This window comes from Castor canadensis, chromosome X, assembly GCF_047511655.1.
Source record: "Castor canadensis chromosome X, mCasCan1.hap1v2, whole genome shotgun sequence".
Taxonomy (NCBI): Eukaryota; Metazoa; Chordata; class Mammalia; order Rodentia; family Castoridae; genus Castor; species Castor canadensis.
Window position 1 is genome coordinate 131221194 of NC_133405.1, and position 25143 is coordinate 131246336.

The window sequence follows — 25143 nt, forward strand, 5'->3', positions numbered from 1 at the left end:
AACAGGGCAGATGTTGCTGGTGATAATTACGACAAAACACCAATAGGTACTTTTGTTTATTTATTTAATTTTTGGTGGTACAGGAGTTTGAACTCAGGGCCTCATGCTTGCTAGGTAGTCGCTCTACCACTTGAGCCACTCAGCGAGTGTTTTGTCTGCTATAATGCACCCATACAGTAGGTTATGCACATCTTAGGGATGAGAACCACCAGACTGGAGAGGTTAAATAAACTAAGACTGGAATCGCACTCATACTCAGATCTAGGTCAATCTATTTTCAAAGCACGGGTATTTTCCACCCTCCGTTTTGGTTAAGATGAAAGGCTACAGACAAGGGAACAAAAATGAGAGTTGAGAACAAGAAAAAAAGTTACAAGGACAGGGACTGGGACCATGCAAAAGCAACCTTCGCCTTCTTGTTCCGCCACACTCAGGGTCCCCGTTGTCGTACTCGCGCCAGTACCAGCACCTGGCTCAGCACTCAATTCTCCGCCCAAGTTCTCCCCACCCTTCATGTCCACGCCCCACCCCACAGTGCAGATTCCCAGCTCGTACCCCGCCCCCTAGTGTTGCGTAGCCCTCGCGGTGAATATGACGTCCACGGCGTAGGCGGGACTTCCGGCGCGCCGCAGTGAGCCTGTACCGGAAGCGCGCTTTTAGTTGCCGGGCAACAGCCCTTCCCGCCCCCCCTTCGTTTGCCCACCGAAAATAGTTCCCTGCAGGCCCACAGCCCGGGATCAGCAAGCCGCGTGGCTACGAGGTGATTCTGGGGACAGCTGGGTTTCTTTGGGGCAGTAAGGGAGGAACCTGGTTGTCCCGGGGCCTGGCATCCTCAGAGACAGGGAGAGCCTGAGTCTTGGCGGTCATGTTGTCGTAATTATCATACCGCGGCAAAAGTGGGACAGAAGCCGATGAGATATTCCTAAATCCTTGCAGATTGTTAGAGGAGACTAGTTCTAGAGACTCGCAACTCTTGAGCTTCCACATCACTGGATTACTGGTAGGAATTCTGGTGCCCGGGCCCCCCATCCCACACCACTTCAGTCCTAGTTTCTAGAAATGAGGCTCAGGCATTGGGAACTTTTTTTTTTAACTCTCCAGGTGATTCTAATGTTCTGAGAATCACCGTGTTAGGTCTGTAGATGAATGTGGGTTTTTCCTATCCAGTCCAATATCTGAATAGAAGATTGTTCAGGATACATCTTTGGAAGGATGTCTAGGATACTGGCCTGTCTGATAAAAATAAAATAGGGTTTTATTTTTCCTTTTCCCTCGCACTTTGACTTCTGTGGCAGGTCAGAGTTTTTAGTGGAAGTTATCTTGTGAACATGTGGCAGCTGCAGCTGTGATCCGTAAATAGAAAACGCCTTTGTCCGGTTTTCTTGCATAGTAATGTGGTGGGAGTTGATCCAGTGGATCATGAAGTGCCTTTTAGCTCTGAAATCCTGAGATTCCCTTAGTTCAAATGGTTCTAAGCAGGTTTTTGTTTTTTGTTTTTCCAGAAATGATTGTTAAAATTTTGTTTCACAGGCTAGGTTCTGTATTCAGCTGTTTTCAACTTTAACTCAAAGCAACATTACTTGAAAAATCTACACTAAAGATTAATAACACAAACAAGGCTTTCTGATCGCTCCCTTGAATTGTGGGATTGGGGATACTCTTTATATAAATTATACAATTTATACTAGTATAATTTCTTAGAGTAAATCCCTATGAGATAGCAGTGTGAACAGAAACCATATATATATACATTTTTTCTTTCTTTTGTGGTGTTGAGGATTGAAATGAGGGCCTTGCACATGCTCTACCACTGAGGTACAATCCCCAGCCCTTGATTATTTGAGACAGGGTCTCCCTGTGTAGTTCAGACTGGCTTTGAACTCTCTATGTAGCCCAGAGGGCCTCAAACTCAGATCCTCCTGCCTCAGCCTCCTGAATGTTGGGCATGCACCACCATGCCTGGCTCAGAAACCATATATTTTTAAAAGATTGTTGGTACCTTTGCGTAACCTTAAATATAGGCAAATTCATAGTAAGGTGTGTGAATTTCCTCTTGTGTGTTCACTGTTGTGCTGGGAACATACACAAACTAAAGTTCCAGGGAGAAAGTTTCATTCTAAAGCTGTTTTACAGATGAAGGATAATTTGTTTCTTAAGATCCAGTATGTAAATATGAGATGAAAAGGATGGGGGAAGTTGAGCTATTAAGACTACAGTGTAGGTAGGTGAAGTCACAAACTAGGTACAGAACTCTCAGAACTACTTCTCTGAACTGGAGTTGTGACTCAAGTGGTAGAGTGCCTGCCTAGCAAGCGCGAAGCTCTGAGTTCAAACTCAATACCATCAGCAAAAACAAGAACAGAACTACTTCTCTACATTTGGAAAACCGCAGTTGGACAGGTGGATACAGAATGTTACACTAGTTGATTTAAGGCCAGATGAATTGAAAATATTAATGTATTTAAACATTTGCTTCCTGAAAATATTTGGGGCCTTATAGTCAGTTATTTGAGTTACTAGCTCCTCAATTATTTCGGGGAGTAGATGTAGGAGGAGAGAATGTTATCAGAATACACAATTTCAGAAGCATCCAAGGGCAAGAAATAAGAGCTATTTTTTTTTTTGCTAGTAGGCAATTTAAAAGGAATAAATTGTAGAATCTTTGCCTACAAGTAATTAAATGCCCAAATGTGTGAAGCGTAAGTGCTGTATTATTTCAGAAAAGAGAGAGATTAGCATGGAATTACCATGAATATGTTCACAGAAAAAGAAAACTTGGAACAAGACTCTAGAAATGTAAAAAGTGGTCTTAACTATTTAAATTAGTCACAGTTTTTGCTGATACCCCTTAGTTTGCAATACCTGCTTATTCAGTCCTTATTTATCGTCACTAGGTTTTGCTGTATGGAAGACATGCCTGAAGTGAAACCAACTTCATCTGTTTCTTTTCAATTGCATTATCATTATGCTATTATCAGTTACACTGTTTTTGAGTTCTCCCATTGCCTGTTGTGTTCGTAAGTCAGAGGATAACTTCACTTTTTCATGGCCTAATAGTTAACTTCTGACTCTGAAGCTAGTCATGTAGGAATTCAGTGAACTTGCAAATAAATCCATTTACAAATCCATGACCCTTGCTGACAAATTAAACAATGCCCTTCTGTGAGTGGAATGTCATTTATATGGGAAAAAAGAAAAATTGTTAACTGCATCCTTTCAGTCTTCTTCCCCATGCTAATGCCTTCTTTGTGACAATTCTAGTTTGCAACATCCAGAACAGGATAAAGTGGGGCTTGGGGTTGAGAGGATAAAAAGGAAATAAGACTCAGTTGTTTTATGGCTCCCTCACTCCTCAGTTTTCAAGGTAGTTGTGATAGACAGGAAGGTTCAAGCTTTCTAAACACAGTGGCATGTGTACTTGTGATAGGCCTTTGTCCAGTTGAAAGAACTTGGACTCCTCCTTCAGGTGGAAGACAACTTTTCAGACTTGTGCCATCTTTGATGTTCAAATAACTAAGCAGGAACCATGCAAAGCCACAGAAGGGAGCCTGTGAGGGCATCAAGCTGGTTAAGCTTGCCAGCCTCAGCAACCAGCTAGTGGTGGCAGCAAGCCCATCCAAGAAGTTAGGCAGGAAGCAGTGCTCTTAAAAAATAATAATAATAATCCCCATTTTATTAGTATTTTCTGTAATTGAAGTTCCTATAGTGTTTATATTATATGGTTCTCTGACAGCATCGTATGTTTGAAAGATCTCATAGAATCACATGACTCAGTTTCTCACCATGCCTTCATTTATTTTAAAGCAGCCTTCAACACACCTTCTTCCTTGTACTTTGCAGCAGTATATTCTAAAGGCCTTAATTAGATCCCCAAATTATCTGGTTGGCTCAGCCAAATCTGTGGAAACCTATATAGGAAAGTTTGGACTTTGGGGGCTTTAGCCAGAGTAACTGATTTAATGATTGGCTTTTAATATATTTCTAGGTAAAAGTCAAAGTAAATGAGTATTCAGGATACTAGTGAGAAAGGCTTATAAGGTAGAAAGAAAAATCTAGTTACAGGGGATTTTGTGTTTTTATTTTACTTATCTGGTTGCCATAACATGTCCTAGATCCTATATTTATAAGAATATACATATGCAATGAAAAAAATGTCTTAAGCCACTGCCTTTCAACAAAGCCACATTACTTATATGTGGATTTTTTTAGTAACCTGATGGAAATAGTCACATTTTATCAATTGAAAACTACAAAGTTCTTTTCTGTTGTTCTTCATCTATACTTAATGCATCTAAAAACATGTCTTCTAGAGTAGGCAGACTCTGTAGAATAAAATGCATTTTTTTAGAAAGACTAGATGGGAAAATACATCATTCAAGACTTGGCTCTGTCTCGCCTGTAGGCCTCGGCAATGTTCAGTGAATGACCTCAGCCCTGTTTTTTTCCTTCCTTCTTTGGTGGTGGAGGACTGACAATGAATGGTCTCTGTACTCACCCCAGCTCAGCTGGGTGGTGACCATGATGCCATTGTACTCACTGGGGAGAGCTGCCCAGTTTGTAGAGCTTGGATCCGGCCTTCCCTAGCATTGCCAATCTTTTTTCTCTCAGCTCTGCCAGCCCATTAGGGAACAAGTTGTTCAGTTCACGAAGGCTTGTGCCATAAAAAAAGTAAGAGACTCCTGGGAGGTGGGGAATAAAGCATAAAATAAAAAACCATGGAAAAGGCTGTACCCATAGCTTTCTTTTCTTTGAGAAGAGGTGGGGTCTGAAAGTGTTGCTGGAATGCCTAGGATCGTTTTAATGTTGGCTTTTTAGAAAATCAGGCATTCTTATGAGGTCCTTAAGCCCTCTACATGGACAAAATAACCAGCTTTAAAAAGTTAACAGAATCCATTTTCAGAGGACTTTCTCTTCTTCCCTTGGGAGCTAATTGATGGGAACTGATGAACTGATTTCTTAGCAAGGATGAATATATATATTCCTTCTGGGGTGTAGATACTCAGAACTCCGTTCTGCGTTGTGTCCTTGCTGTGGTTCTGTCTAGCAGTGACAGTTAACAAGGTCTTTGTCAGAAACCATGGCACTGCTTATGTTTTCTAATCCTGTTGATTGATTCTGTTTTATAGACAGTCTTTTTTTGTTGTTTTTAATTATGTCTTTAAATGTCTATGACAAACTGTAAGAAATGGTCCAATTTATTTAGTCATGGAGACTTTTTTTTTTTCTTTTCACTGAATATTAGGAACTGATCTCCAAAATTGCCATTGATCCTAATCAGTTTTCTTGTATCCACTAGTCTTATTCAGAGCCTAATAATTTGTGAAATGTGTGAGACTTGCACAGTTCCTCCACTAACTTCCAAGTGCAAATTGAGGAGCAATTAGGATGTTTGATATATCGAGGGCAGAGTATACAACTTAATATGTTAATGTAAAAACAGGGGTGTTTTTTATACTCCAGGGAGCTAGAAATAGTGCTTATATATATTTAAAGGGATGTTTGGTGGTGGTAGGGGGAGTTCTTAGCAAAGAAAAGTATGAACATTATATGAAAAGATTGTGGCCTACAAGCCTGAAATATTTACTATCTGAATCTTTACAGAACAAAATGCTAGCATAAAATAAGAACAGTAATCCTGGAAATACTGAATTAGTGATTGTAAAGCTCTGTACAAATTGCTGTTCCTTTAGACATATTTTTATCTTACTTGATTTTGAAAGATTAATTTTTAAATTCAAATCAGTCATTTAAAGTGGCTAATTTGCATATCTGTTGGATTTTAGTGATTTTACAAACACTTAAAATATAAAAGACATGACAAATAGGTTTGGGGATTTGCTGGGGTGGGAGTGGGGGGGCGATAATAAAGCTGAGAGTGAAATGAGCAGTTTTGACATTTGGCCCCAGTGACACTAAACTTCCTGAAGGATGTCAGCAAAAGTGATTATAAGTATCCCAGTAGCCAAAACTAATTGAATTCCTGTGCTACTTATTATTCAAAAGCGAACAAAATTGCTTGCAAAGTTGCCTGTATTCCATTGTTAACATAAATTTATCTTCCCTTTATGGCCGGGTTTTAAAGCAGCCTAGCACCTGGGTTGTGGGTATAGCTCAGTGATAGAGTGTTTGCCTGGCATGGATGGGGCCCTGGGTTCAATTAATACCACAAAAAAAAAATAGATTGATTAGTTAATATGTCTTTTACATGGGCTGAATCTGAACTGCCTCTGCTTAAAAAGCTGAAACTGACTTTCTTCCGTGATCTCAGCTGATTTTCCTGGTTTTTTTCTTGCAAAAATGCTCATAGTGAGTGATCTCTGTGATTGTGTATTAGGGAAGCCCTTCTAGCAAATTATTTGTTGACCCAAAATTATAAATAACCTCTCCTCAAATTAGTGCTCCTCCCCCCATTTTAATCACAGCCATTGACATTTGAGCAGCTAAGAGAACATCATGAGTTGCCCTTGAACCTCTTCAACAGTCATCTGCTTTATCATACATACCTAAACTAGCTCTACCAAAGGAGCCTCTCGTAGACAGCTCATGGGTTTTCAGAATATTGATGTTACTACCTTTAAGGCCAGGCTGGATTTTCCCAACTATATAAAAACTGGATTTGGACTAGAATAGTATTCACTCACAGTGATGTTTATTACAGATATGAGCCTATCAGAATTCCTAATTCAGGATAATTGACCTGGTTCTAACTGTCTTATAAGGCATAGAAAGAACTCTAAATTCAAAGCTTTTTTATTTTTTTGAGACAGGGTCTCACTGTGTAGCCCAGGCTGGCCTCATACTTGTGATCCTCCTACCTCTGCCTCCTGAATTTTAGTGTCACAGACATGCATCAACACATCCTGCTGGGATTCAAACTCATAATTTTCAGAAGGCACACAGATGTCTCCTAGACTTTTCTAATTTAATTCCTATGCTACTTGCTAATCTATAAAACAAATTTGATTAAGATGCACATGGAGTTCACTTTGATGCTGTTATGTGCTACAGGCTGTCAGAAAGCTATTCAGATTTCAGTGATAGAAATATGAAACCTGGTTCTAATGAATTAGCCACTTACAGTTTGCACTTGAGTATGTGCACTTCAGTATGTGGTTTAGCACTTGAGTATGTATTCATTTCTGCCATAATTTCATTTGTGTTAGTTTTATTTCTTTGGGTGGTAAGACACCCATCTATTGAATGCTTTGTTTCACACTAGCTAAGTTTTTTGGTAACTGCTCATGTTTTAAGCCTTCAGATGATAGCTGAAAAGTACTGTGAATCCAGTTTACACTTTGACTGTGTTTGTTAACTTTTTTTTCCAGTTTGCAGCCACTGTGTACGTGCACATTCCTGAAGTTTAGACAGGGAACAGGACGTGTGGGCTATGGTTAAGATAAATTTACAGATCAGGTCAGCCCTTTTAGAAATAACTTATTTGAAAGCTTGTTATATTTTAAAAGAATATGAATAGTTCTCTTTAGATAGAAGAGCTCAGTTTTTAGCATAGCCATCACAAAACATATGATAGAAATTACAAAATAAGTAGGAAAATTAGGACTCCTTCAGTATCTGATTCCCAGAGTTCCAAAACCTAAGTAGCTGTTCATTTAGCATCAAGTTGTTAGTGGTTTTGTCTCACAGAAGCTTAAATTCGCATGCACTAAGTACATTCTGGTGTAGCCAGGCATTTTAGTATCTCTGAACTCCTGAATACAGGAAGAAAATCAAGTCTGTTTTAAATAGGTTATAAATACCTTTAGGTATTTCATTCAGTGGTTCAGTAAATCACAACAGGTAAGTAGGTGGTGGGGAAAGGAGTAATCCTGGCAGAGTGATGCTATTTGTCAAAGGCAGTCTACACAGTGCCTCCAATGGAACTGTTTTTCCTCTTGCGAAGAAACAGTGCTTAGGAAAGGAGAGCATGTGTGGTGTCCTTCAGTGAGCACATGCTCACTGAAACATAAACCAAAACAAGGCCCATTTGAGGGGCTTAAAGTCTGGAGTACACTTGAGGCTGGACAGATGTCTTGTTTGAAGAGGCTTCTGCAAGTCCCAAACCTAAGGCAAGAACCAGCAGAGGTTCCCAGTCACTATTCAACTCAAGGCTCAGGAGAACCGTAGCTTATTTTAAATAGGCATTGACCTATTTTAAGGACTGGTAAATAAAGTAATCATTGTAAATTCATGCTCTGTGTACTATTTTGTATTTACATACTACTAAATATTTATATGGTTATTTTCATAGACTTTACTTACAGTAGGAAAACAGCAATTAAATGCAAAACCATTTAGGGCCCTTTGACTTAGATAATCATGTCTAAGGGAATCTCTCCTTTTCAGACCACAAGGACATAACCATTTGCCATGGTCTTGTAGGTATTTGCATGAGGTTCAGGCATGGTACTGGCAAGAGGCAGCTTCCCAGGAGCTGCTTTTCAAACCACAACATAGTCATGAATATCCCATAGTGGTACTGATCATACTGATTCACATAGTGGTTATTCTTTCCTAGTTTCAGTGCCCACCTGGACTTTCCCAATCAGAGATGGCAGCACAGGTAAGATTTCTTTTTTTATCTCCTGAGTTTAAAAAAAAATTTAGTCTTTAAATTCTTCATGTTTGGTATAGGAATGTAGCTCAGTGGTAGAGGGCTTGCCAGCATGTACAAGGCCGTGGGTTTTGAGGCTCAATCCCCAGCACTAACAAAAGAAGAAAAATTCTTAATGTTTTCATTCCGTGATAGAGACCAAAGAAATATATGTTGAGCATCAAAAATCCAAAATGTTCCAAAATCCAAAACTTTTTGAGCACCAATATTACGCTCCAAAGGCTGTAGATTTTGGATTTTCAGATTAGGAATGCTTGACCAGTAAAGTTCTACGCAGACATTTCAAAATCTGAAAACACTGAAATCTAAAACACTTCTGGTCCCAGCATTGCAGATAAGGATACTCAACCTGTACATCAGAAAAATAAAAATAAAAACACCATCTAATACATTACTAGATATCTCTTGTCCCAGACATTGGGGAGTGGGCTGGGCCAGCAGGTTAGTAGGGAGCAGAAGAGGAACCAAAGGTTATCATGATAATCAGTTAGAATTGACAGGCCATTTATAACTTGGAACTAGTAGAGATGGCCAAGATGATAGTGTCAGATCTTTTATCTCTCTCTGTCTTATCTAAAAATGATCATTATTAGCTTTTGTCCTCACATTATAAGACACCATAACCTTAAACTAATTGTCCTGTTGGTACCTGATATGCACATACATAGAGATCAAGTGTATATACACACGGTTTCCGTTGTGGGTACAGAACTATCGTATACCTTTTGTGGCCCAGTAGCATCCTCATACAGAGTGTAGGTATTTAGTAGATCCTCAGTAAATATCTGTTGGTTAGTTTATCAAACATTTGAAGATTTCTCTTGAGGATGAACTGTTTGGTGTCTGCCCTACACTTTCCTTTGTTTTGTAGGCATCTACATCGAAAGCTGCCACGTCCTGGTATTGTCATCCGATGTATGCGAGATACTGGCAACATTATTATCAAGCAATGGCTTGGATGCAACGCCACCACAATGCCTACAGGAAGGCTGTGGCATCCTATTATAGTTTCCCATGGTCCTTCCCTCCTACATTTTTGCCCCAAAGTCCTGATGACCATTATATGGCCTGGCAGGGTTCTCACTACAGTTACTCACATTTCGGAAAGTCCGGGCACCCTGCACATGACACCAGGAGGACCCAGACATCCAAAAGAGAAGACCAAGCTTTGTCCGAAGAGGAAGAAGAGATGGAGACGGAGTCAGATGAGGAGATAGAATGTGACCTGAGCAATATGGAAATCACCGATGAGCTCCGCCAATACTTTGCAGAGACTGAGAGGCACAGAGAAGAGCGAAGTAAGTTCAGGCCTCTGTTTCCTCATGCTTCCTTTCCTTGCCCTGATATTTCTTTTTTTTTTTTTTTTTTTAACCTAACCAATCAAGTTAGTTTATAACTCTGTATTTGGGTGTGGGTAATATTCCAAATCCATTTCCAAGCCTGGAAAAGCTATGATGATGTTGCACCTCATTCCAGAGTGATTTTGTTTAGGACTGTTTATTTTAGTTCCAGAACAAAGCTTATCCTAATAATACCTCCACCATTTATCAAATGTTAAATACTCCACCAGATGGACTTCTATACATGTGCATGCATGTGTACATTCTCTAACCTACACCACAGTCCCACAAGGAATTAAGCCCATTTTACAAGTGAGAAAAATGAACCATAAAGAGGTTAATTACACAACAGTCATTTGCTTTTAGGGTTCAAATTGTGTCTGCCTAACTCTGATTCTGTACTGTATCCTCTAAAGAAGTGTCAGGGCTTCTCCTTGAGATTGCTATACTTTTGCCACTCCTCTGGAACTCAGTGCAGAGATGGTCCCGGTGCTGCCCAGCTCCTGAATCTGAAATAGCTCCCTCACTGTAAAGATCAGCATGAAACTAAACAGAACAGTGAAATGCCTCACACTAACAGCTTTCCTATTTGATTCTAAACTGCAGGCTAGAGAGTTGCAGTCAAGACCTGTATCATTGGTTAGAAAGCAGAAATTTTCTTTTCTAAATTTCTTACAATCTTGCTGCCAAAAACTATCAAGATTCAATACTTTGTTTTAGTGAAGTCTAATTGTCTGATATTTTACCTATAATTTTGTTTGTTTTAGTTTTTGTTGTTTTATTTCTTTGGTGTAGGGGCAGGGAGAGTTGTTTTGTTTTGGTGATACTAGGGTTTGACTCAGGACCTTGCTCTTGCTTGGCAAGCACTCTACCACTTGAGCTGTGCCCTTAGCCCTTTTTGTTGTAGGATATTTTTCAGAGTCTGCCTTCCTGCCTGGCCTGGAACTATAGATCCTCCTACCTATGCCTCCCCCATAGCTGCCATAGGTATGTACCACTACACCTGGCTTATTAGTTCAGATGGGGTCTTGCTAACTTTTGGCCAGGGCTGGCCTAAAACCATGACCCTCTTGATATCTGCCTCCTGAGTAGCTGGGATTACAGGCATGAGCCACTATGCCTGGCCTTTCTCTTTTTTGGGGGAAGGGGGAAGAGGTTCAAGACAGAGTCTTGCTGTGTAGCCTGAGCTAGTCTTGAACTCAAGATCCTCCTGCTTCAGCCTTCCAAGTGCTAGGATTATAGGTGTGTGCCACCATACCTGGCTCCTTACCTAGAATTTTCTAGTAAATAGAAACATAGAAGCCTGGAAATGGGAAAGTTTCATTTCTCTTTTAAAACATCTGTATGTTTTAATGATAGGTTTGTATGTGTTGATTCCCACAGGATGCCAGGAACTGAGCAAGGGACTTTGTATAAGCTATCTACCTGTGTTTTTTTCACCAAACTATTCTTTCAGTTATTTTCCACTTTCCTCCTTTTGATTAAACTGTTGACTCTCTAATGTATATTAGAGAGTATATCCAAACAAAAATTCTTTAAAAACTACTTTCTGCTATACATAGAGTACGTTTCTCCAGAAATAAATATATAAATTTTACCTTTTCTCAAAATTCATGCAACCAGTATTCTAATTTAAATATAATTGAAGCACATCCACATTTGGTTGAGATGCTATCTGTTACAGCTTTCAAAAAAAAAAAAAAAAAGGTAAAGTGATGGAGATAAAGTTTATTCCTGTGGTTCTTACCAGAAGGTAGAATAATAAGTTTTTCCCACCAGATATTGATATTTTTATAGTGGAAATTATAATTAAGGATGTGCACAAAAAATAGCCATATTAAAGGTCATTTTGAATTATCTGCTGAATTAAAATAAACCTGATAGTTATTCAATAAAAAATGAATATGAATGAAGTAAAAATTTAATAAAATAAAATGATGTCCTCTTGATCAGATAAATTAACATAAGCAATTCAGTTACTGATATACTTAACAACTATTCCTCTTCCTCTCTCTTGCCTGATAAGTAGATTTCTAGGTAGATTAAAAAAAAAAGGTCATGAAAATTACCTGCTAAGTCATTTCTGGCACTTAAACTTATTTTGAATGAATAAATGAAGTCTTTCAATATTAATTATAAGCTTTCAATCAGAGGTTTCCTGCTCTTGTCCCATAAAATACTGTACTCACTCTGATTCTGTGGGGCATTTTACCATATGATAGAGGCAAATGCTCTATAAACTTGATGAACTTCCTGTTTTTGTTGACTTCCCAAATCTGCTTAGTTTTACTTCAACACTGCAAATTGCACTATCATTATCAATGGTCTGGGTTGATGGCCCCCAAAATACAATGTGGTTGAGTCCTTAACCTCAGTATGTCAAAATGTGACCTTATTTAAAGACAGGGTCTTTCCAGAGGTAATTAGGGTAAAATGAGGCCATGAGGAGGTCCTAAAGCTAGATGACTTGTGCCTTCTAAAGAGAAAAACATGGACACAGGAAGACATGCACACAGGAAGAACACCATGTAAGTACTGGTGTTCCACTGCCACAAGCCAAGGGACATCCAGAAGCCAGAGAGAGGCCTGGAACAAATCCTTCCCTAGCTCCTTCAGACAGTTCATGGTGCTTCTGGCACCTTGAGTTTGCACATCTGACCCTCAGAACCTCGAAACAATAAATTTCTGTTCTAAGCCACTCAGTTTGTGGATCTTTGTTATGGCAGCTCTAAGAAACTAATACAGTCACTCAGTGAGAAATTTCTTTGTTTCGCAAATGCAGTCTGTGACTGGGACATAAGTTAAACCACACAGCTTTTGCCATCTCTGTGAAGACAATATGTTACATATTTGTTTTATCATGATCTAGATAACAAGCCATCAAACAATGGAATTTTATGGAAATCTCCATCTTTAACCTTACTCCCTAATCTTTACATTATTGTTCAGAGTAGTATACAGAGACAGCTGTGGCAGAGCCATTCAGATCACAAGCTTCCAGCCTTGTTACCTCACTTCTTAGCTGGAACTTCTTACTCTCTTGTGGACCCCTACCTTCACTATCCTGTACCTCCGTCTACTCACCTATGAAATGGGGATCCTAATTAATGGACTGATAATTACGAAGATGAAAGAAGATAATACAGGAAAGTGCTTGGTACAAAGACAGTGCCCAATAAATGTTAGCTGTTATGGCTAGCGATCTATCCTTTAATGTGGATTATTAACCCTACATTGATTTACTCTGATCATTTTGCCTTGATTAGTACTTGATTCAGATTATGCATATTTTTAATAAAGATGTTTTGTGGCTTCAAACATATATTTTTGCTCTAGATATCACCTTTCAAACTTTTAAACTGATTTAGCTTTTTTTTTTTTTTTGGTGGTACTGGGATTTGAACTCAGGGCTTCATGTTTGCTAGGCAGGCACTCTACCACTTGAGCCACTCCACCAGCCCTTAAACTGATTTAGACCTTTAAAAATGTGAAGAATGAAAATTTTGATATCTGTTAAATTTAATCATTAACATAATTTATAGTTCTGTTTCAAGGACATTCTTGCTTGACACAATTTAGTATCGTAAAATACACAGAAAATGGACCATCTTTCATATCACTAAAATCACTAAACACAACAGGCTTCAAGTTCTTTGTGCTTTTATAATGTGTAGTTGGGGCTGAGGGTATAGTTCAGTGGTAGGGTGCTTGCTTAGCACACTTAAAGCCCTGGGTTTGATCCCCAGCACCACAAAAATAAAATGTGTAGTTAGAGTATAATTCAAAACTACTTGTCCTAGAGTATCTGCAATGCTTTCATGTCCTGCAGCCTTCCCTGAAATCATTATTGGGTCCTTGGGAGACGTGAAAATTGTCTGGTGAGGGTGAGAACAGGATATGGTGTTGGGCCTAATCTAAAGACTTGGTCTTTATTAAAAGAAGCTGCCAGGGCCTGATCCTGCACCAATAAAAAAATAACAGGCAGCAGATCACTGACATTTTTTTCAGCAGTATTTTTGGTCGGTCCAGGATGAACATATGTTCTTTCAAGCAGCAATGAGGATGGGATTCAAACGTAAGTAATTTGAATGCTGTGTTAATCAGATTTCCACCACCATGACAAAATACCCAAGAAAAAACACTTAAGAGCTAGGGATATAATTCAGTGCTGGTGTACTTGCCTAGCATGTTCCAGGTCCTGGATTCAACCCCCAGTACTGCCAAAAAAAAAAAAAAAAAAAAAAACTTAAAGGAAAGAATGTTTATTTTGACTCACTGTTTCAAAAGATTCAACCCATGGTTGGCTGGCTTCCTATTTGGGCATGAGGCAAGGCAAAATATCATGGTGGCAGAAGTATATGGTTTAGAAGTCTACTCACCTCATGGCCAGCAAGTGAAGAAAGAGGGAGAGTGGTAGGACCAGGGACAAGATAGTCCCTTCCAGGGCATACCCCCAGTCACCCACTTCCTACAACTAGACCCTACCTCCTAGTTTTCACCACCTCCCAGTAATGCCATCAAATTATGAATCTGTCAGTGGATTAATCCATTGGTTAGGTCAGAACCCTCATGATCTAGTCACTTCCCAAAAGCCCATCAGCTGGCAACCAGACCTTTAGCACATGGGCTTTGGGGAGCATTTTAGATATAAATCATAGCAAATGACCATGGTCCTTTCCAATACATTATTCTCACTAGAAATTTTCATGGAGATTTAGTTAACAAACACAGTTGGGGAAAGCTTTAATAAAGAGATAAGGGACCTAGGTAGTGTGAATAGTTTGCTTAAAAGTTTTTGTTTTCTTTTGCTCTTGGAACCACTAAAAGCTACTTGTTCAGTAAGGGCAAATTCAACTTGGAACATGAGTCATTTGGAGAACACAGGACTTTACAAAACATTACTAGCAAGAGAACACAGGACTTTACAAAATATTACTAGCAAGGGAAAGCATAGCTAAATTTAATAGATTTAACTTTTCAGTATTATTCACTTCCATAGGAACATATGAAATCACAATTCATTGTCTGAATCTTGTTTAACACTTTCTTAGGATAAAATCCTTCAGACGAGATACAATGTTCTTGTTTGTGATTGCTTCTCTTCCAGATAATCTCTAATTTAATATCTTTCAATCCTCAAAACATAAAGAAGACTTAAGTAGGATAAGAACTCCTTTTGTGTGTTGAGAACATGTATACTTTTGATTTTATGTGGTCATTTCCTAACAACATACTTCCATTACATAAAACCAGTTGGTAACATTACTTATGAGAAAGTAGATTAGTTGGGAAGTTTTAAAGGTCAGCTGTGTTTTCAATTATTTCTTAGAAATACACGGAGTATTTTTTTTTTCATAACTGGTCATCAATTGAGACTGCAAGGTTATATTCCTAGTACCTAGAGGGAACGTGAATGAAAATTATCAACCCCCATGGAGAATAAGGCCCTCCGAAACAAATACTGCCCCTGTTGTCTTAGAGATGTGTCAGTCAGATACTTACCACCTGTGACTTGTGGATGGACGTTGGATTAAAACAAGGAAAAATTCTCAAAGAATATGATCTCCTTAAACCAGTTAGGAAGAGGAGACACAAATTTTAAAATAATGTATAGAAGAGTGTCTGTGTGTAACCAGTCTTACTGATACAAATGAGGGGAAGAGCCAGTGCCCTAAGCAGTGAAGAGGATCCTCAAGGGGTCATTGTGGAGAGATGGAAAGCACCCTGGCTTAGAGGAATAAGGTCCCTTTGGGATGAGAGGAAAGAGTAAGTCCACTCCCCACTCAGACACTAACGTGCTATTTTTACTAAAGGTCCCAGATGTGTTGTTTATACATCTAATGGGAAACATACACTCATTATATTCTGTTCATTTCAGTCAGAAGGTTTCGACTCTTGTTTTCATAGTGAGCCTTCAGTCAGTTTGCTGTTCTCCTTCATTCCCCCTCTATGGAAAACCTGGAGCATGTGGCAAAGCTTATGGCCCAGTGTTTCCTGAGCTGTTTTTAGTTTAGACAATGTGGTTAAAGTATGAAATCACACTGATTGAGCACAGTTCCACCACGTGTGTTTGTTTCATCTAGTCCAGATGTTCAGAAGAACATATAATATAAAGCAATCAGTAAGATGATAGATGTAGAAGGTCATAAAAAATGTGGAAGGGACAGATGTAAATGCACTTTCCTTGTAAAAGTGCAAATGGTGGTTGTCCACGAGCTTTAACTTAACATTTGTCAGACAACAAGGGACACAGGAAGAGGAGACCAATCAGAAAAGGCTCCAGTTCTGCTGGCAAACACCTGTGTTTTGAGTATGTTGTTGACAAGGCAGAAATGAGGCATTCTAATCTAATCAAGTTTATACTTTCCCTCCCTTGTTCTATCATCATTAATTTTGGCAACATAGCAGGAAATCTCATCAAAAGACAAGCTAATCCAGGAAAAATGAGGGGAAATAATAGTCTCAACACTCATTATCTTAGCGCTTTGTCCTTCAAAATGTTCTGCCTTTGGGGTTAATTATCTGGAATACTGGATGAATATTATCCTGCTATGTAAGATTCTCTAAAGTCTGAGTAACTTTCCATAACTTCTTTTCCTTTCTTAATTATAAGTCAACATTTTTTTTCTTTTCTCCTTTTATCGTTTTTACATTTACTTACATGTGTATACACTATTTGTGCCACATACTCCACCCCCCACCCTCACCTCTGGGCAGAACCTGTTCCACCCTCTTCTTTGATTTTGTTGAAGAGAAAACATAAGAGATAATAAGAAAGACATAGCGTTTTTGCTAGTTTGAGATAAAGATAGCTATACAGAGAGATTCCTAATATTGTTACCATGCATGTGTGTATTACAACCCACATTGGTTCATCTCTACCTGACCTCTTCACTACTCCCTAGTCCCCTTCCCGTAGTGGCCTCTGCCAGTCTAAGATTACTTTATTTGCTCCTCAACAGGGAGCACATCAACCACATTCAAATTTTAGGTTTCCTTCTCTTTCCCTATTCCTCCTGTACTCGTTAGTGTGTGACTCATGTCCAATAATATTACTTCATTTGTTTTAGGTCTGTAATCCACATATGAGGGAGAACATGCGACTTTTGGCCTTCTGAGCCTGGCTAACTTTGCTTAAGATGATGTTCTCTAGTTCCATGCATTTTCTTGTGAATGACAAAGTTCATTCTCTTTTGTGGCTGAGTAGAATTCCATTGTGTATAAATACCACCTTTTCTTGGTTCAGTCATCAGTTGTGAGGCATCTTGGCTGTTTCCATATAAGTCTATGTTGGCAACATGATGTTGCTGTATAGATTAAGAAAAAAAATGAGTCATTATATATCCTATAATGGCCACAACTTACCTCTGAATCTTTTATACTTCGACCCTGCCTGGCAGCTTTCACTAAATAGTGGTGGGGTGACTTGAAAAAAAACCCTTTATCTGATATATGATATGAAAATACTTTACCCCATTCTATGACTTCAATCTTTATGTTTCTCCTCCAGTTCTATTGAAATACAATTGACAAATAAAAATTGTTTATAATCAAAGAAAAAGATTACATGGCCTAAACCCAGATGGAATCCAGTAAAGTTTTTCCTTAATACTATAATACTGTTTTTCTTGTTTTAACCCTGTTTGCATATTACTCCTTAGATTTGTTTCCTAGGACTGCTGTAACAAGTTACCACAAACTTGATGAATTAAGACAACAGAATTTATACTCTCACAGTTCTACAAGTCCAAAATGAAGGTGTCCCCCAGGCAAAAAGCATGTGACCCTATCTGAAAAACAGCCTAAAACAGAAAGACCTGGAGGCAATGGCCTAAGTGGTAGAGCCCCTGCCTAACTAGTGCAAGGCCCTGAGTTCAAACCCCAGTACTGCTAAAAATAAAAAATAAAAAAGATTAACTATCACAACTCTATAAGGAAAAAAATTGCTTGAAAACATTGGGTTCTACAGCTATTTTTAATAAAAATAGTCCAAGCATCCATGCAAGGCAACTATTCCGTCATGTCTGAAGTGTGATATTCGTGCTTCCCAGCTTCAGTAGATGGTTCTCTACCTGGTTGGCTGATCCAGGGACAGGAAGAAAATCTGGTGGTGATTGAGGACCCTTTCTTTCAATGGGAAGGAGGAAGGAAGCAATAAATAGAAAACAGGTGAAGTGGAGGCCTTCACTTCACTGGGATGTTCCATTCTAAGATTTACTTGGTCCCAGAAGGTGATAGGTGCTGGACATACTTTCAGATACTATCTGTGACCTTCAACATATAGCCAGTCTGAGGATATTTGGTTTTAAACTGACTCTTTTTCAAATTTATAATGTAACCTTCGAACACCGCCTTGAGTAAGTACAGGCAAAGCAACTTGAATGTAAGGTAACAGGGTCCCACCCCAACTCTTCAGTGTCCCAAGGAGTCCACAGGGAAGAACCCATTCCCAATACCCTGTGACATTTGAGTATCTGTTTCCTATTCCTGGGTTGTCTTTGTTTTTCTTTAACAGCATCTAGAAGGAAAAGCGTTGTTTACAAAAAAGTACTGTATGACTTTTGTCCAAGCAGTCATTGGACAATCTCTTCCTGAGCACCCCCTTGGTGTCAGGCCTGGTGTCCTTCCAGGCCTGAGGATATACCAGTGAGTAAAGGTGATGTGATCCTTTTCCTATAGATGGCCCTCAGAGTGGATCACACTTCAGATCAGTGTTTTACAGAGGTAACTACTATGCAGGAAACCATGAACCCTCCAAATCTCCTGAAAGGCAGGGAAGAGACAAGGATTTGACCTTAAATTTTCACGAAGCTGAAAAGAAACGAAATACAAATTGAGAATAGAGACACACACAAGGCTGTGTCTTCTATTTGATTCTTTCACTGTGAACTTTACTAAGAACTAAGATCCTGTAAGCAAATCCTGAATATGAACGTGGAACATTGCACAGGCTTCCTTGACTGATGCCTGGGTATGCTTCCTGTTTACAGCGAGTTTTATTCATAGATGGCAACATGTAATTGTTTTACCTATTTAGTATCTATATCATTTTTGTCAGAAGAATAACTAAAAGAAGCATAATTAATACACATTATACATTGTAGAGAAAGAGAATAAAGATTTAGAAAGGTTAAATTCACTCATCCTAACAGCAGAGAACAGTGCTTTTTAAGATAGCTAAGATCCCAGTGTTTTCAATAAAGGAAATGCAAATTAAAACCACACTAAGATTCCACCTCACCCCTGTTAGAATAGCCATCATCAGCAACACCACCAACAACAGGTGTTGGCGAGGATGCGGGGAAAAAGGAACCCTCTTACACTGTTGGTGGGAGTGTAGACTAGTACAACCACTCTGGAAAAAAATTTGGAGGCTACTTAAAAAGCTGGACATCGATCTACCATTTGATCCAGCAATACCACTCTTGGGGATATACCCAAAAGACTGTTACTCCAGAGGCACCTGCACACCCATGTTTATTGCGGCACTATTCACAATAGCCAAGTTATGGAAACAGCCAAGATGCCCCAGCACTGACGAATGGATTAAGAAAATGTGGTATCTATACACAATGGAATTTTATGCAGCCATGAAGAAGAACGAAATGTTATCATTCGCTGGTAAATGGATGGAATTGGAGAACATCATTCTGAGTGAGGTTAGCCTGGCTCAAAAGACCAAAAATCGTATGTTCTCCCTCATATGTGGACATTAGATCAAGGGCAAACACAACAAGGGGATTGGACTATGAGCACATGATAAAAGCGAGAGCACACAAGGGAGGGGTGAGGATAGGTAAGACACCTAAAAAACTAGCTAGCATTTGTTGCCCTTAATGCAGAGAAACTAAAGCAGATACCTTAAAGCAACTGAGGCCAATAGGAAAAGGAGACCAGGAACTAGAGAAAAGGTTAGATTAAAAAGAATTAACCTAGAAGGTAACACCCACGCACAGGAAATCAATGTGAGTCAATGCCCTGTATAGCTATCCTTATCTCAACCAGCAAAACCCCTTGTTCCTTCCTATTATTGCTTATACTCTCTCTACAACAAAATTAGAGATAAGGGCAAAATAGTTTCTGCTGGGTATTGAGGGGGGGAGCGGGAGGGGGTGGAGTGGGTGGTAAGGGAGGGGGTGGGGGCAGGGGGGAGAAATAAACCAAGCCTTGTATGCACATATGAATAATAAAAGAAAAATGAAAAAAAAAAAAATAAACACCAAAAAAAAAAAAAAAAATCCCAGTGTTTGTTAAAACTTCTAAACTCAGGGACTTAGATTTAGACACAATGTTGAACATCTGTTGTGTCACTGAATCTGTCAGTGAAGCCGATTATAGTCTCGGGACAAATTTGAGAGTAATACGACAACGACCCCAGAACTTCACTGAGGCCCTGCCTTCTGGATGCAGAGTCTCTAAAGCACCCAGCAGCATGTATATGGGATTGTCTCCTCCAGACAGATATGAAACAGAGCCAGGGCATCAATAATGTGCCCTGTGCTGCTTGTTGGTGGCAGAGGGAGTCTTATTTTTGCTAATGTGGGAATGTCAAGCCTTCATAGGAGGCCTTGAGTAAGAGATCTTTCAGTCCACTACTGCCTTTAATGGACAGACCAGGGCCCAGCCATCAGCCCCACCCCCAGCCTGACCAGGGTTCTTAGGAAGTACTATTCTTGGAACTTTGGGTAGAAGCAAGTGTGAAAGGCCTGTACATATACTTAGTGACTACACATATCTTACCTGTCTGTAACTGCCTACTGGTGCCCTAGGTCACCTTTCCTCTTTTTGCAAACACTAAGCAAGCTAAGCTTTCCTTCCAAAACCTACTTGAGAACAGGAGTTGAATCATCGCAGGACAGAGGCAGGAAAAAAAGGGATGCACCCAGGGAGAAGCTGGCCCCAGCAGGCTTCCACCCAACCTCAGCACCAGGAACCCATGGATCTTGAGGAAATAAGACACAAATATAGCAACAAGCAACTGCTTTTCTCCCATCCACTTTCAAGTTTTTTTTTCCTCTCCCTAGAAGTTAGTTTGGAAGTCAGAAAAAGTGTCTAGAAATGGCCATTTTCTCTAGCTAATTTGGACCCATTACATCCACTGCTGCTCTGCTCCAGCAGAACTCAGTTTGGGGGAGGGAACTGAACAGCTTAAATACTGGTGTTTGTAACCTGGCAGATCTAAATTTAGCAGCCAGTGCTTGTTGCCCTCCAATTCATTTGCCTATTAGACCAATATTTTTGTTTAGTTCTGCATCTTACACTACATCAATCATATTCCTTTTCTTCGCGTAACAGCTGTAGGGCATTTATTTTGTTTGGCAGCCGTTTGGCTTAACCATATATTACTTCCATATGTAAAACTAAACTGCAGATGTAAAAAAATAAACTGCAGATGTTCTCAGACAGCAGTGTCACATACATGTGACCATATTCATTTTTAACGACGTTTCCAAGTTTGTAAAACTCCTTCCCTCCATCTCTAAGGTGGTAGTTGTAAAGAAGAGAATTTATGAGAGTGGCTGTACATAACCATATAAGCATCTTCCCTTCACACATGATTAGCTCACTGCTGCGCTCCCTTCCAGAGACTGATAAGAGGACCAACAAGGAAGGAATGATTTATATCATTGTTTTATTCTCCTACAACCCTCTTCACTCCTTATCTAGTGGCATTTCTCTTGGTGGCAATAGTAGCTACAGCTAATGTGCTTTCTATCAGTTTCTCTCTTGACAGTCACAAAATCTATGTGAGTTGGCTAAATTTTACCTTCTGCAGCATTGTTTTGCTGACATTTTTATGTTGCTATTTACATAAGAATAAAAACTGATGTTGGGACTTGCTCTAGTGAAAAAGAAATAGGGAAAAATAAATAAAGATTTCTTGCTTTACAGGAATCCCTTTAAATAGGATTTACATTTGCAGTTTCATCTAGGCTAACCTGTGCAGTGGCAAGTGAAATCCCACAGTGAGGAAACCAAAACCTCCCCCCTACCCCCCAGTTTCAGATTTGTTGATAGAGCAGAAAGATCAGCAGGCAGGGGTCTTCTTTCCAGCTGTAGAATTGCATGTCTTGGCCCTTTTACCTTCAGTAAATATCAAATCATTTAACCTTTCATCACCTGGTATGATTTGTGTTTTGCACCTGTGGAAGCATCATAGCTCACAGTTGCAGTCTATACTTAGGAGGGCTTAATCTTTTTCAGCTTATCATCAATACCTCTTTCAGAAGGGTGACCCACACACACACACCTCATTTGTGGTGGTAAATACAGTTTCTTGCAGCACTGGACTTTCCAGGAAGCCTCTCATTCCCATGCTTGAAAGCAGGCAAGCGCCATCAGCCACTTGTGGCTAGGCAGATGACGGGGAACCCAGGTGGTTTCACTTTTCTCCTGTACTTTCAGGGTGCACTGCAGAGGTTTGGTGGATTGGAGTGACAGGTTTCCTTGTGGCTTTTGGCATTTCTTTCAGTGTCTAGAATCCTCGGGGTCAGGAGAGCATCTCAGCTAGCATAGTAGGGCTGATTCCACAGTTGGGAAGGGAAAGCTGGGGGCTTTAGGGACTGCAGGCAGCACTCACTGTACCTCTCTCTTGCCCTACGTATGCATGTGTGATCATGTTCATGTCTGTTTCCAGGGCGGCAGCAGCAGCTGGACGCAGAGCGCCTGGAGGACTACATAAATGCTGACCATGGCCTGTACTACAACACTCACCGCACAGTGGAGCCCCCAAGTGAGAGGCCCGGCGAGCGGCGCCAGGCTGAGATGAAGCGCTTGTACGGTGACAGCGCCGCCAAAATCCAGGCGATGGAGGCCGCAGTGCAGCTGAGCTTTAACAAGCACTGTGACAGAAAGCAGCCCAAGTACTGGCCTGTCATTCCTCTGAAGTTCTGAGCCCTGGGCACAGGGTCCCCATCTCACCCCCTTCCTTTTAGGTATGGTGTTTCTATCTCTCTTGTGCATTTCTCGGGGAAAGAGGGCTCTGTACTGAGATATAAACATGTTCACCAAAGTCCCAGCGGGCCCCTTATGGGGTGGACGGAATATGTCAGCCGCTTAGAATTCTGTCAGCAGGATGTATACTGTTGCCAACATGAGAAATTTTCCCTTGACGTGCCGTAATAATTTGGTATACATTCTACCCATTTCTGATGTCAGTACGACTATTCATTAAAGTTCTTCCAGAGATAGTGCCTAGCGTTTTGCCTTTTTGTTTCCTTCTTTCTTTAACCCGCCTAAACATACGTAAGTCTTAAATAAGCCAGATGTTCTGTGACTCCTGTAGCCCCACTGAAAACCATGCAAACCTGTAGCGAGACAAATCCCACTTGTTGCTAACGCGGAGGTGGGCCTGCATGCTCTGTAAAGAGCCAGGGAGTAAATTCTTTTGGCTTTGTAGGCCACGTGGTCTATGTCATGACTAACCAACCCTGGCCTTACTGTGTGAAAGCATAGATGGTAAGTAAACAAATGGGCATGGCTGGGTCTCAATAAAACTTTATAAAAAAAACAGGCTATGGACTGGATTTGGTCTACAGGTGATAGTATGCCAACTGCTGCTCTAATGGAGTGAAAAATCTGACATTATTGGTATTTCACTTTTACTGCACAGCTAAATGTCCTGCAGAATTGAGAGCCAAATTTGGTCACTTCTACAGACTCCTTTGTTGTAGAAAGTCATGACTGAGCTCTTATATATAGTAAATATTGTTTCAATAAGAGAATACATCTCTGAGAATGAAAATCAAAAAATTGATGGAGCTGTCCATTTATAGAAGCCAGCAGCCTTTTAAATAAGTTATGACAGTGTGTTGCCAGGGTGAGCCCATGCTGGCCTGAGAAGATTAGCACATCCATCAAAGGTTCGGCATATTTCTCCCTAAGAACATTTAGCTTCACATTCAGCCCCTGCACTGAGACAAATGCATTACTTTCCCCAGCCCCGGGTGCTGCTTTTGCCAAGCTCTCGTTACTGCAGTTGTAATTTATGCTGAGATATTGCAGACAAAAATGAGAACTCATTTGCCCCTGATGTGACATGTGACTAAAGTTTCAAATCTAGGTGTTTCTCCTTTCTATTAGAAACTCATGCCTATACAATAAAATAAAATAAATATGATACAAACCAAAGCCTGTCATTGTGCAAGTGCTTGGCTCTTTTGAGAATGAAATTACAAAAAGATTCTTTTTACAATGGACTCTCACACCTGCCCCCAAGAACCCACCGTGCAGTGCCACCCCTGCCAGCTCTGATGCTTTGGGCAAGTTACCTTCACCTCTCATTGCTTCTCGTTCCTTCCTCATTCTTGAATTAAGTATTAATGTAGCAGGGAGGAGAATCAGAAGAAAACAGACTAGGCCTGAGACCTGAGAAAGTAGCAGGGAGGTAGGGATGTTATAGCAGAGAGATAAAACATGAGAAATCTGAACATGAGGAAGGTCATGTAGCACTGGGGAGGGGAAAGTCACGCACTAGGATAAAGTGGCCAATGAAATTAAATATAACCATATAAGGACTAGACCTTGCTTTTTGCTTCTGTAACCTGCTTGCAAGGGTATATAAGGTGAGACCCCTTTGTTCTCAGAGCTCAGCCTTTGGACACAAGTCCACTGAGTCTGTGCTGGCACAATAAAACGTTGCTTCCTGCTAATTGCCTCAAGAGTCCCATATCTCAGAGAGCAACTTCCTGCAACACTAATAATTCCACCTCATGAAGTCATTGTGAGGACCACATTGACTCGTGCCTAGCACAAGCTGTAATCCCAGCACTCAGGAGGCTAAGGCAGGAAGTTCAAGGCCACCCTGGGTGAGACCCTCTCAAAATAAAAAAAGTTCTGGCCGCACGGTAAATTTCCAATATTTATATTGACACTTACTCCCTGTCTTTAAAACTCATCATAAAGTGCTAGGGGAGTGTGGTTATAAAACTTCCAAATATGGAAAAATATTTCCCTGTTAGCTCTTTGAATCGGTGTGATGGTTTCTGGATGCCTCATGCCTGCCTATCCTCCTCCCCAGGTGTCCCCTTGAGTAATTTGTGATAGGCACCCATGACTTGCTCATTCATTTATTCAGCAAATATTTGTGTGCCTTCCACTCCAAGTAGCTACACCACAGTCTTTTTCTCTCAGGGAACCTGCATGCTAGGCAGGCAGGCAGACAGGTGTGCCATGATCATAACTGCATCTGTA

The 25143-nt window shown here is 40.1% G+C and overlaps 1 protein-coding gene across 2 annotated transcripts; it reads left to right on the forward strand.

Annotated features, from left to right (window-relative positions):
• The first annotated feature begins 628 nt into the window (after positions 1-628).
• Gemin8 (gem nuclear organelle associated protein 8) lies at positions 629-23141 on the forward strand. Of its 2 annotated transcripts, none has more exons than XM_074062322.1 (4): positions 629-760; positions 8516-8560; positions 9483-9909; positions 22589-23141. In XM_074062322.1, the coding sequence occupies exons 2-4, from the start codon at positions 8549-8551 to the stop codon at positions 22843-22845; spliced, it is 696 nt and encodes a 231-aa protein (XP_073918423.1). In that variant the 5' UTR covers positions 629-760; positions 8516-8548; the 3' UTR covers positions 22846-23141. The 2 variants fall into 2 exon arrangements, with proteins under 2 accessions (XP_073918423.1, XP_073918424.1); XM_074062323.1 differs by lacking the exon at positions 629-760 and adding an exon at positions 845-1000.
• Positions 23142-25143: the final 2002 nt, after the last annotated feature.